Source organism: Microcaecilia unicolor, chromosome 6 (genome assembly GCF_901765095.1).
Source record: "Microcaecilia unicolor chromosome 6, aMicUni1.1, whole genome shotgun sequence".
In the NCBI taxonomy this organism is placed as follows: domain Eukaryota; kingdom Metazoa; phylum Chordata; class Amphibia; order Gymnophiona; family Siphonopidae; genus Microcaecilia; species Microcaecilia unicolor.
Window position 1 is genome coordinate 316,312,612 of NC_044036.1, and position 13,595 is coordinate 316,326,206.

The window sequence follows — 13,595 nt, forward strand, 5'->3', positions numbered from 1 at the left end:
GCATTTGCGGAAGATCCTTTCAGCCCCCAAAACTACAACAGAGAGGTTTCATAGCTGTGCAAGTCCTGAATAAAATTGGATTAGTTGTAGGTTGTGGCACCTTTTATTTACCCACCTAACCCCCCCCCCCCCCCCCCCCCCCCCTATCCCAGGATATCTTGAAAAGAACAGATTTGGTCCTGAGCATTCACACATCAAAAGTTTTTTGATAATACTGTGTATTGGACCAGTGCTACGTATCACAGTTGCAGACCTGTTGAAACACCTCTTCCTGTTTTCCCTATATTACAAATGGCTGGGTGGCAGGATTGGAGGAAGAAGGGGTTAATGGAGTGGGTCTGAGGTATGCTTAGCCTCCCCTCAGTGCTGTGGCGCTTAGTGCTGCAGAATAGTCTTGGAGGTTGTGACGTCCCATTATAATTACAGGGATCGATATTCTGCTCTATTTAACGGACACGTCCTTTCCAGTAGTGCTGTGCAGCTCGGGCACTGATATTCAACAGCATTTAACCAAAGTGTGCCAGTGAATATTTGCTCTGACCATTATGGCACCATCTGGTTAGTGTCGGGGCTGCCCTGGGGCAAACCCAGAACTTTCCCAGGCACCACTGATCTTGAGTGCTGGTGTCTGGTTAACAAAGCAGGACCAGAGAAATAGCAGACTTAACGATGCTCGGCTAGTTATCTGGCACTGAATGGCAACCAGACCCGGATAACTTCCAGTGGCCCGCAGAGACCTGGTGATTCAGTGCCAGTACCCAGATTAGGCATTTTAAATGCCCTGTGCACCTTTTTTAAAAAGTGTGTATATCTGTAGCACATGTTTTCAAGGGCTGTGCTGTGTATTTCCAATTTTGCAACAGCAATGGATAAATGCTTTAAAAAAAAAATCTGAATGGCATTTTCACCTGTTTGGAGCTGTGGTTGGCAGCAGTGATTGAGAGGCATTTGTGCTTTCCTCTCTAGTGTTTTTTTTTTTTGGGTACATTTGTACCCCGCGCTTTCCCACTCATGGCAGGCTCTATGCGGTGGGCAATGGAGGGTTAAGTGACTTGCCCAGAGTCACAAGGAGCAGCCTGTGCTGGGAATCGAACTCAGTTCCCCAGGACCAAAGTCCACCACCCTAACTACTAGGCCACTCCTCCGCTCAAATCACCACCAGGATCCCACTAATACGTTTTTTTTTTTAAGCTCAGCTTCTTTAAAAGGCTTTACCTAGACAGCCAGTCTTGTAAAAATCCAACTGCTATATTTAAAGAACTGCCACTTACAATGTTAGGTTTTAAAATTGACGCTTACATATTCCAAACCCCGATAGCCCTTTTTCTTTTTAATGTCTTCTTTGCAAAATGGCTGTTGTCAATCTTTGCACAGGAAATGAAGGAAGAAGAGCCTTGTGCACCTTTCACATCCTGCAACCATATAAGGATACAGTTGAGCAACATATTTAATGCCCCAAGCAATACCAGGACTAAGTGGCAGGACACACCCTACTCCCACAAATTGTCCAGCGCTTTAAGTATGGGTTGTGTTCATGGACTTGTGTTTCATGAGGGACTTGCCTTCCATCCTGGAGGGTAGGGGTGTCTCAGAGAAGAGAGGGGTGATGTGATCGTACTCAATTATTCTCTTGTAATTTCAGATTTTGACTTCCCTTGGTCCTATTTTCACTAATTTTCACCATCAGGAGGATGTATATTCTAGTCATGTGTGTTTGACTTTTTTGTGTGAATGGTTTTTGTATGTGTGTTGTTTTCCTATCATTTAATGTTAGTTCTTTTCTTACTGTCTGTATTATTTTAAATTTTGTTTTGATTTTCTAAACCACTCTGATCTTGGACAAACCCAAAGCAATAATAAACTAAAAATAGATTTCCTAAGACTCATGAAGTTTTCCCAACAGAGACTCGTTAACGTCCATTAAAGAATTAATGGAAGCCCCTAAACATAAAACTTTTATTTGAGTGTCTGCCTGTGCTCTCTCGCATCGTAATTTTCTTTGGCTACCATACAACGGTCAACTCACCAACATAGCTAATGCTGAGTGTGAGACCACTGCTAGAAAAGTGGGTAAGAGAAGAAAGATGTGCTCTGGCTATGTACAACTCTACGAGTGATCGAATACCTACAGCCATCTGACTCATGGCTTTATGAATCAAGGTAAAGGATTTGAGAACACCAGGAATTTCAATGAAATCAGAAAACAGACAAGGTGCAGAACCACAAAAGGTTAGAAACAAAGTCCAAAAAAAAAATCCCCCTTTTTATAAAAATGAGCAGGGATGGTGTACAAAAAAATCCTGAGGCTCTTAGAATGTTGAATGGGATGAGGCCCGGGCAATGGCAGATGAAATGTTCATTTGGATGTCCTACTCGTGTGAGGCATCAGCAGGGTTGCTCGGTGTCCAGGTGCAATACATGTGTGCTGTCAAGTTAACACCTGTAATGGAAGAGTCAAGCGTGGAGCTTGCAAGCTGAACAGCCTGCAAGTGCACAAGTCTGTCAAAGGCTTCTGAAAACATCCTGTCCACTCAGCAGGAGCCCTCTCCTCAGGCCTCAAAGAACTGCCGCTCCATCTGCTTGGTGAGGGTCCCGCTAGACTGCATGGTCCTAGTGACAATCTCTTGGGTCACTTGTTTGGTGAGGGTGCCGCTGCTTTCCAGCCGCTGAGTGGTAAGAGACATGCCATCTGGAACAAGAAAGGTTGAAAATCAGAGGCTGGAATTCGCTTATCTGACCATAAACAGTCCAGTTGTGCGGGGGCTTGAGCACCGCCAGTACTGAGCTCCGTCTCTTTGTCCAGGGAGGAGTCATTAGTGTTGAGTTTAGTACCCCTGAATGGCTCCTGTGAGATGATGCTGGCGATTTACTGAAGGGCCATTTTATTAAAATGCATTGAGCACTTAACACAGGAATTTGTGTGCGCAGCTGTGCTAACGGTGAATGTCGTGGGTTTGACATTCCAAACTATTTCCCACAGAGGGGGCAATTCTGTGAGTTCCTCCGCTTAGGCACCCCAAGTCCGTGGGGTGAAGACTACTCTGTAAAAGAACTAGGTGCCTAGAATACTAAACCTAGTATCAGCATGCCTGAATGTGGCCGGAAGCAGGGGCGGACTGACCATACAGGCAAATGGGCAGAGCCAGAGAGTCTGGAGGGCCCAGTGCCTCTCTTCCCCCCCCCCCCCCCCCGGAGTCTACATTGAAGGGTTCTGGTGGCCTCTTCAGGGGGAAGGAAAGAGCCCCACTCTCCTGCCTGCTGCACTGCTCTGTCTGGCATAGCCTGCATCTTCAAAATGGCTGCTGAGACCTGTGAGACTGCCGCAGGAAGTCTCAGCAGCCATTAAGAAGAAGCGGTGGTGCCAGGCAGGAAAGAGTGGAGTTCCTTCCTGTCCCCTAAAGAGGCCACAAGACCACCAGGGCCCTTCAAGGTAGGCCCAGGGGGCTATAGTGTGTGTGTGTGTGGGGGGCGGGGGGGGGGGGGCGGGGGGATGCTGGAAACAAAGGTGGGGGCAGAAGCAAGGGCCCAAGGAATGGAGGAGTGGCCTAGTGGTTAGGGTGGTGGACTTTGGTCCTGAGGAACTGAGTTCGATTCCCACTTCAGGCACAGGTAGCTCCTTGTGACTCTGGGCAAGTCACTTAACTCTCCATTGCCCCATGTAAGCCGCATTGAGCCTGCCATGAGTGGGAAAGCGCAGGGTACAAATGTAACAAAAATAAAATAGATACTATTGGAGATTCTACATGGAGTGTTGCTACTATTGAGATTCTGTTGCTACTATTGGAGGTTCTACATGGAATGTTGCTACTATTGGAGATTCTACATGGAATGTTGCTATTCCACTAGCAACATTCCATGTAGAAGGCTGCACAGGCTCCTGTTTCTGTGAGTCTGACGTCCTGCACGTACGTGCAGGACGTCAGACTCACAGAAGCAGAAGCCTGTGCGGCCACATTGGTGATCTGCAAGGGCCGACTTCTACATGGAATGTTGCTAGTGGAATAGCAACATTCCATGTAGAATCTCAAATAGTAGCAACAGTGGAGGAGTGGCCTAGTGGTTAGGGTGGTGGACTTTGGTCCTGGGGAACTGAGGAACTGAGTTCAATTCCCACTTCAGGCACAGGCAGCTCCTTGTGACTCTGGGCAAGTCACTTAACCCTCCATTGCCCCATGTAAGCCGCATTGAGCCTGCCATGAGTGGGAAAGCGCGGGGTACAAATTAAAAAAAAAAAAAATGACCCCTTCTGCCCAGGGGCCCAGATCACTCAATCTGCCCCTGGCCAGAAGGCATGAAACTTCCAGTGTTCTGTAAATTACCTGTCTAGGTGGGAGCCCTGCCTGGTTGCTGTCTATGCTCCCCTGTGTACAACGCCCTTCTTATGCGGATATTTGCAGAATAGCGCTTAAGATACCCCATTAGCACACATACCCGGAATCTATACATGGCGCCCAAAAATGGATGCCCAAGTTGTGCGTGCATTTTAATTGAGTAATGGGGCTGGTAACTAGTGATAACTGGGCGTTAACAACTAATTATTGTAGTTAATCTGCTCCCATTAGGATTTGCACACACATTCTGCTAAGCACCATGCTATAAAGATCCACGTGCAAATCCTTTAGTGCACAACTGAAAAGGGGGTGTGGCCATGGGAGGGGCATGGACAGGTCAGGGGCATTCACTAAAGAAGAACACAGTATTATAGAATTCGGGGAAGGGGGGGGGGAGGATCTGTGGTAACTTACGTGCTAGGATTTATACCAGGTTTCAGTTGGTGTAAATCCTTGCGCCCAAAGTTTGGTGCAGAAACTGGCTCTGAACGCTACTGTATAAACGGCGTGCATCTCGGAGTGCTGTTTATAGAATAGCGCTTCGCTCAGATTTCTTGGCACCCATTTACTGAATCTAGTCCATAATGTGCATTAGTATTTTAAACATTTACCTGCGCAAAGCACATGTAAATGTGCTTGGTTATCGAATTGCCCTTTAAGTGCCTAGCATGGAATGGGGGTGGAGAATGAGTGGGCAATGTTAACCACCTTGAATGCTTTGCAGCAGGATGTTCCGGCCCTCCTTCAGGTCCAACGCAAGGTGAATTTTGTGCCTTTGATGTCTAAACTCACAGCCATTCGCAGGCACAGGCTGCCTCAGTTCCATAAGGTTTGGGAGGCTTAGATAAACTGGCTTGAGAGACTGCTTGTGCCTGCTTGAGCAAACTGGTGTCTTATCACTGCTCTGTATTGTCCTGCCCTGCACTGATTCCACACAGTTTGTTATGGTTTGCTCCTTATGACAGCAAAGGAGAAAGGGGGGGGGGGGGGGCCACTCTTTATGACAGCTGGGGGAGTCTTTGGGGGGCGGGATTTTGTGTTGGAGTTTTGGTAGGTATTAGCATTGTGAGCCACATACTGAAGAATGACAGTATGTTTTCAGCTATTTAATCAGTGGGGGGTCTTGTTCTTATTGTTATCTTTTTTCTTTGTGGTAAAATTGTTAAAGCTAAATTAAAAAAAGAATTACCTTTCACATGTCTAAGAGAGAACATTTTTTGTTTTCCACAATTTAAAGTTAATTGATTGAAAAGCCGAAAGAAGCCTCTATCGTATGGTGTAACATAAATTCCGCAGTGGTATGTGTGGATGAGATGAAGCATTAGTGACACACAACAAGGCCTTTCTATTGCTGTGGGAAGATTCTTGAATATTTTATTTTCTCTGAAATGTGGAAATATGTTTTTTTTTTCTTCTGAAAACCTGCTTAATTTTTCCAGCTCGTGATGAATGCGCTACACTGAGGACAGGAAACTCCTACCTGGGAAAAAAGGATCCGCCAGGGCGGATTGAGTGAGAGTGGTTTTCATGCTGTATTCGTTGGGCAGGTTATACACTTCTCGTCGGCTGATTTGCTGTCCTCCAAACTGTGAAAAGCTCCCTGAAAATTTAGACAGAAGTCAAGTGGACTGTAAGAGACCAGAACAGATCAGAGCTTTTCAACATCAACAAAATTCGCCCTTTCCTCTCTGAGCACACCACCCGAACTCTCGTCCACGCTCTCATCACCTCTCGTCTCGACTACTGCAACTTGCTCCTCACTGGCCTCCCACTCAGCCATCTATCCCCCCTTCAATCCATTCAGAACTCTGCCGCACGTCTCATATTCCACCAGAACCGATATACTCATATCACCCCTCTCCTCAAGTCGCTTCACTGGCTTCCGATCAGATACCGCATCCAATTCAAGCTTCTCCTCCTTACTTACAAATGCACTCACTCTGCTGCTCCACCCTACCTCTCTACCCTCATCTCCCCCTACGTTCCTGCCCGTAACCTCCGCTCACATGACAAATCCCTCCTCTCAGTACCCTTCTCCACCATTGCCAATTCCAGGCTCCGCTCATTTTCCCTTGCTTCACCCTATGCCTGGAACAGTCTTCCTGAATCCCTACGTCAAGCCCCCTCCCTACACATCTTCAAATCCTTGCTTAAAGCTCACCTCTTCAATGCTGCATTCGGAACCTAACCTTTCGAACATATAGGTTGCCCCAATCTGTCTGACCTATATGATTAACTGTACATTTGTCTTTTTAGATTGTAAGCTCTTCGAGCAGGGACCGTCCTTCCATGTTAAACTGTACAGCGCTGCGTAACCCTAGTAGCGCTTTAGAAATGTTAAGTAGTAGTAGTAGCTCAGCCCAGGGCCCACATTAATCTTTCAGGTAGAATACTGCTTTGGTTTTCTATTAAGAAGGGCAGTATATCAAGCCTCTTTTAAACATTAAACATTTATTATCTATAAAACTACTGCCAGGCCCTTTATTTTGCTGACAACATTTTAAGGAAGCTAATGTAGAACTCAATTGTTTAATTTTAGTTACATATAGACAGGGCCAGCTTTGGGGGGAGGGGAAGGGCAACTATCCTGGGCCCCAGGCCTGCCTGAAGGAGGCACAGCCTGCAGATGGGCTTTAGGGGCCCTCTCCCCAGTTTCTACTCTAGACCCTGCCATATGCATTTTCTGTAATTATTTATGTTAAAATGGCACTTAGTATTCTAGTGTCTGCATATAAAAACATAGAAACATGATGGCAGATAAATAATATATGTAAACCACTTTGGTTGTACCCACAGAAAGGCAGTATATCAAATCCATCCATCTATTTTTGCACTGACTGGGGTCCAAGGTTGATAACATCATATAAAATATACAGACACTTTAATACAGAGTAACAATAACAGAATAAATACCAGTTCAAATCTTCCCACAAATAAATATAATCCTCACATCCTAACATTCACCCATACATCTTAAAAATGGGTATTCTGGGGGGACCTACCAGATTTTGTACCCCCCAGGTGACCTCAGTCATCATCAAGAGCTTTTCTGACTGTGATCATCTCAGCTAAAAAAGGGAACAGCTGAGAAGAAGACACTATGGGGCCCAACATTTTGTAGCTCTAGGATTTGATTTTCTGCCCATCGCTTCACTCCCTGTCTTCTTTCCATGGCTAGTTGAAGGTTAGAGATGTACCACACCTCTCATTCGAGCAATCCCCAACTCTTACCACCGTGAACTTAAAGGACTCTGAAAATTTGACTGAAGATATCAGATACCAGTAAGCACCACTACAGATTAATTCCACCAGCAATGGGCAGCTAACCTTCCAGCTACTGACAAATGACAAATCTTTCAGGAAGTACCTCCATCTTGAGACTCAATGGTAATAATTCCTTCCCTCTCTGGTCCAAATCCCTGGGTGGTCTTAGCTTGCACTTTGAACTTGTATGGGATGTTCTCAGTCAGGTAGGGTACTGTCAAAGTTGTCTCGGGGTTATCACCCTCGACATAGATGTTCTTTGTCTCCCCTGTGACATAAAATATAAACAGACTGTGAAGTGAATCCAGTACCATGATTTCCTCAACCTTCAACTTGTAGAAGCTGTTCCAAAATTCAGTCTTGTAACATCTTCAGTTCTCTTATCTTGAATATGATTCTTCCCTCCTTCATCTCTTCCCAAAGAGAAGCCATGGCAATCACACACAGATTCAGATTTATAGGCAGAAGGAGGAAGAGAAGGAAAGGAAAGGCGAGATGGCAGTGAATGTGAAGTTGCATCAAGAGGGCCATCGGTAACTGGCTAACTTCATGCAGTGTCTGTAGAGCAGGGGTTCTCAACCCAGTCCTTGGGACACCCCTAGCCAGTCAGGTTTTCAGGATCTCCACATTGAAACATGCATGAGATAAATTTGCATGCAGTTCTTCCATTGTATGCAAATCTATCTCATGCATATTCATTGTGGGTATCCTGAAAATCTGACTGGCTAAGGTGTGTCCCAAGGACTGGGTTGAGAACCCTTGCTGTAGAGAATGGTCACGGTGCAGTTCAGATAATGGAGTACAGAAGAGTAGGGTGTGTGATGATTCTTTCAACACAACACCAAGAAGGGTTGCCATCTAGATTCAGATTCGCCTGACAGGGTTGATCCAGTTCTGGGCTTACCCCAATGCATGTAGGGACTTGTAGCCTTGCTTTTCTTAGGGAATCCAATGAGGAAATCAGAACCACAAGTCCCTGTATGCAATGGGGTAAAGCCAAGACTGGATCAACCCTGTCGAGTGAATTCTGATCTAGTTGGCAATCCTAATACCAAGAAATCATAAGGTTCCACAGAAGAAATATTTATTGTTGTAAAAACACCACACTGAGAGTCAACCCGGAGCCATGTTTCATCATGACCGCCACGGGGGTCACACCGAAACATTGCTCCATGTCGAGTCTCAATGGTGTTTTTACAATATAAATTTCTTCTGTGGAACCTTATGATTTCTTTGTATTGTGCTGGAAGACTCATCGCACACCCTAATCTTCTGCACTCCATGAGACTATCATAGCAGTTTCTCTGTTCCTCCACTCTAGAGGTTGTTTCCTTCACTTTTTAGATGATGACATACCTCCACCGTGCAGCGTCTCACAGGTAACCATATAGCCTAAGATTGACCCATTGGGTTTGCGAGGCCTCTCCCAGCTGAGCTGAAGTGAGTCTGGACTCAAAGCTGTGAACACTAAAGGGCCTGGTGCACTGGGGGTGCTTAATGTGAACGGAGAACCTAAAAGAAAATACAAAAGCTGTCAATAAAACTGAGCCAGAGACAATCATCAAGCAAAATAACTATTTCTTCTGCCTTCTTTGGGTTCTTCTTCGTGACCAGTTGGGACATTCTAGTGAATGGAAATGATCAGGTCCCTATCCTGTGGTGCCAAATAAGGGTGGGCAAGCCAAACGTTTTCATTTTATTTAGTGTCCCATGTTGTTTACAGGATTTTTCATTTTATTCATTTTTTTGAACATTTTGGGGGCAATGTAAAGTGCATTATTGAGCCGTAAGGTCTGCTATTGACACAGGAAAAAACCCCTGAAATTTCAGGAATTCTTTCTGTCATTTTAAGCTAAAAATGACATTAAACAACATGGTGAATGTTGTTGACATTTCGTAAGTTATTTCAAGCAAATTCACATCCCTAATTCATATGTTCATTCAAATGTATTGATGTCCCCTTTTCACCTTGTTTTTTTCTCCCATGGTGTAATTTGCTCTGGTCCCTTATATGGTGGACTTGATTAGAGAAATCAGCAAATTTTTATTATCCAGTCCAAATTCAGTCAACACTAGGTCAAACTTCTTTCACATCAGATCAAAAATTCTTAAAGACTTTATATTCTTCTTAAAACAAGTCATACAAAGTCACACAAATTTCTCCAAGAACCTCAGTGATGTTAATCGCTAACAATCTCAATCTTTAACGATATATACAAAATCAACATCTTCATAGGTTCCTTATATATAGCCTCCTCTGATACTTGAGATAATATTCAAACTTATCTTTTTTAAACTTGTTTTATCGGACCCAGTGTATATACTATAGGACTTGATTAGAGAGTCATGTAATATTTCTTCTTTATGTTTTCTTAAAGGTAGAGATTAAGTTTCTTTATTGTACTCTCCTTTTCCTTACAAGTGCTGCTTGGATGTAATATTTGAAGTCCTATGAATAAAAAATTTTCAAAAATATACGTCTCACCTACCAAGCCAGTTCTAGGTGAGTTACAATTTCACAAAAGTAAGTAACAAAACTACCCATAATATAAGAAAATGTTTGACCAATTAAATTAGTGTTCAATTTCTTTCTAAAAACCATAAAATCTATAGCAGGGTATTCTACATCTGTGACCCTGCTGTAGACAAGGAGTGAGATTGAACACATGCCGTACAAGCATTAACCAGTGAAGGAAAGTTTAAAGGTATTTTTCAAGTAGAGTGGAGTTCATGAGATGGTTCATGATGCTGAGCCAACAAGGCTAGATTGGAATTTCATTGACATTCACAGTCCTGAGCATTAAAAACATAAACATTTAAGTTGTACCTGATATTATACTGGCAACAAGTGTAATCCTTATAAAGCTGAAGTACTATGTTTGTTTTTTCCAGATCCTAAATTAACCTCTGCAGCTGTATTCTGGATGGTGTGATTAGACTTAAGCAATGTTCCTGAAAGCCCTAAATCTAAACTATTACAGTAGTCTAAAAAAGATCAGAAAACGGGATTGTACAACCACTCTAAAATTATCTGGGTCAAGGATATGTTTCAACTGACGTACAACCCTAAGTTTAAAAAAATACAGAATGGATAAGCTTTTGTGTCAATGCCAAACTTGATAAAAGTTAACCGAATAAGATGTCTAGTTCATTTTAATCAGAGACACAATTGGTTAAGCTGGCACTGAATAGAGAAAGTTGAAGTTAACAGGATGCATATCTAGTTAACTTGGATATGCTGTTCGTGCAATCCAACAACTGATGTTGGCACCATGGGCGTAATTTTACAACTGAGTACCTTCCTTTAAGGTGCCCCAGGGATGCATGGGAGAAGCCTATTCTATAACAGAACCTAGTTGCCAAGGTTCCATTATAGAATATCAATGTAACCCGGTATTGGTGCGCCTAACATTTACATACTCGCAATTACACCAGCTATGGACCTGGCATAAGTGCAGACACCTAGATGTGGCATAGACTTACAGTATTGTGTAAGTTACACATATACCTGGGAGCTCTGCCCCTTGCAAATATGCACTATGGGCCCTGTTTACTAAGGTGCGCTAGCGTTTTTAGTGTGCGCTAATGCTAGAGATACCCATAGGAATATATGGGTGTCTCTAGCATTAGCGTGTGCTAATTTTTAGTGCGCGCTAAAAACGTTAGCACACCTACAGCTTGGCTTAGTAAACAGGACCCTTTGTAAGTTAAGCAACTGCTTGTCCTGGGATTTGTAGCACGGAATGTTGCCACGATTTGGGTTTCTGGCAGGTACTTGTGATCTAGCTTGGCCACTGTTGGAAACAGGATATTGGGCTATGGCTACTCTTATGTTCTTATGTAAGCAGGCCCTGCTGGCTCTTATGCAGATTTATGTACACATATTTATGGAAGTGCTAGATTCTAGACATTTACATGCGCATGAGATGTGTAAAAACAGAAGCCTAGATTACATCTGGTTGAAAAAATCTGCACCGTTGGTCCTGCCTCTGATCATGCCTCTTCTTAATTGGGTTAACATTAGGCCAGACATCAGTTGCTGAGCCCAAAGTTTGAAAGAGCATTACTGAGGTGAACCATATATATTGTTTTGAATATCCACCTTGGTATTTCCTATTGCATGCCAAACATTGCTAACTGTACCCACCTTTTCACCACTGCTTTTGGCTCCTAGCCACTACTCAATTTGCCATCCCCTTGTTCCTTCTCACCCAGTATGTCCCTTGTCCTTAATTGTCTTGTCTGTCTGTATTATTTTTAGATTGTAAGCTCTTCTGAGCAGAGACTGTCTCTCTATGTTGGATGTTCAGTGCTGCGTGCGCCTGGTAGCGCTATACAAATGTTAATAATAATAATAATAACTGTACTGAGTAAACTTCCCATAGAATCTTGGAACCTAGAGAATGAGATTATTGTTGCCATTAGGGAAAATCTTATTCTCACACTGGGAAGGGATGCACCTGCCACTCAAGGATTGTGTTTCATTATTAAGCAAAGGCTTATAACTTTTCATTCTAGGCCATATTTGGAATTCCATGGGGGGGGGGGTGGCGGGTGCAGCATTGGAATAAGCTATTTCATCACCTGGAGAACACTGTAAAAATTGTGCCCTCCCACCACCAGCAAAACTCCCTCCATCTCCCACACAGCAACACTGGAAGCACCGTCTAGTTACAGAATTGGGCGCAGGTGGTGGGGGGAGGGAGGTGCAGATTTCCAAAATCTGAAGTGTACATAGATTCTCTCCATCTCACATACTAGGAGTTCTTTTTCCAAATGTCCTATAAGCACTTAATGTAGCCTCTCATTTTTCATGCAGAAAAGATGTGATTTTTATTGCGGTCACACAAGTCCCAGGTTGTATATTTTCTCTCCAAATGCCCTTAATAATTTCAAGGTCCCTCACCTGGTACAGGACTCAGTGGGCTCTGTGGATCCACCTGAGACTCAATGGTGATGACACCTTCTCTTTCTGGGCCCCAGCCCCCCTCACTCTGGGCCTTCACTTTGAATATGTAGGAATGGTTTGGCAGCAGCTCTTCTACCACCACAGAGTTCTCATTGGGGTTGTGAATGTCAATTTTCCTCAATTCCCCTACAGAGAAAAACAAACATTACAGCAATTCATGGGAGCAGCAGGGTGTGGATATGCCTCTGAATGGTTTGCCAGGTACAAGGCATAATGCTACACAGCAAATATAGACTTGTATTTAAAATGTAATCTTGGTTTGATGCACTTTTTTTTACCTATAAAACTCAAACTGAATACATGCTATGTAGTCATAATGATAATACATAGAAATACAGCGGTTGATATTTAAAGCGATTTAAGCGGCCAGAAGATGCTCCAGTCCAGGTAAATTCTTGTTCGGGACTCTCCGCTGATATTCAGCAGTAATGAACCGGTTAGTGCCAGGGCCATCGAGAGACAAAGCTGGGCCTGGGGCAAATAATCTTCAAGGCCCTGACACTACCTCCCTACCGCCGCCGCTGTTCCCCCACCACCACTGCCCCCTCCTCCCTCCCGCAGCAGCGAACGAAAGAGAGTGCTCTGCCGACTATAGGTCCTTCTTCCTGCCGTGTCCCGCCTCCTGTGAAGTAACTTCCTGTTTCCGCATAGGCAGGACACGGCAGGAAGAAGGACCTGTGGCCGGCAAAGCAGTCTCTTTTGATCGCCGACGCCGAGCCCTCCTTGGAGGTCGGGCCTGGGGAATCTTGTGCCCCCTCTCAGCGGCCCTGGTTAGTGCTGCTGAATATCAGTACTGACTGCTAAAATGAAAGCTGGCTTGGGTGCAGTCCGGGGGCGAAGTCAGTCAATATTCAGCACTTAACTGTGTAAGTTAAGTGACCAAATTGAAGCACATAAAACACAGTCTTATCTTTATGTGGTGTCACTTGGCACTTAATCACACAACAGATAACGGCTGCATAAACCCGGATATCCAGTGCCGGTGTCTGGATGTAGCCCGGCATTGAATATCCAGGAATAATACCAGTAGC

At 44.2% G+C, this 13,595-nt stretch overlaps 1 protein-coding gene across 4 annotated transcripts in view; it reads right to left on the bottom strand.

Annotated features, from left to right (window-relative positions):
- Nucleotides 1-1,752: 1,752 nt before the first annotated feature.
- Nucleotides 1,753-13,595, bottom strand: part of ITGB4 (integrin subunit beta 4) — a 143,994-nt gene continuing 132,151 nt past the window's right edge. For all 4 annotated transcript variants that reach the window (XM_030208252.1, XM_030208255.1, XM_030208254.1 and 1 more), the window contains 5 exons: nucleotides 12,502-12,690; nucleotides 8,952-9,107; nucleotides 7,699-7,863; nucleotides 5,812-5,931; nucleotides 1,753-2,689 (listed from right to left, as the gene is read on the bottom strand). In XM_030208252.1, coding sequence (XP_030064112.1) covers nucleotides 2,550-2,689; nucleotides 5,812-5,931; nucleotides 7,699-7,863; nucleotides 8,952-9,107; nucleotides 12,502-12,690 — 770 coding nt within the window. In that variant the 3' untranslated portion in view covers nucleotides 1,753-2,549. The remainder of the gene's footprint in view (nucleotides 2,690-5,811; nucleotides 5,932-7,698; nucleotides 7,864-8,951; nucleotides 9,108-12,501; nucleotides 12,691-13,595) is intronic.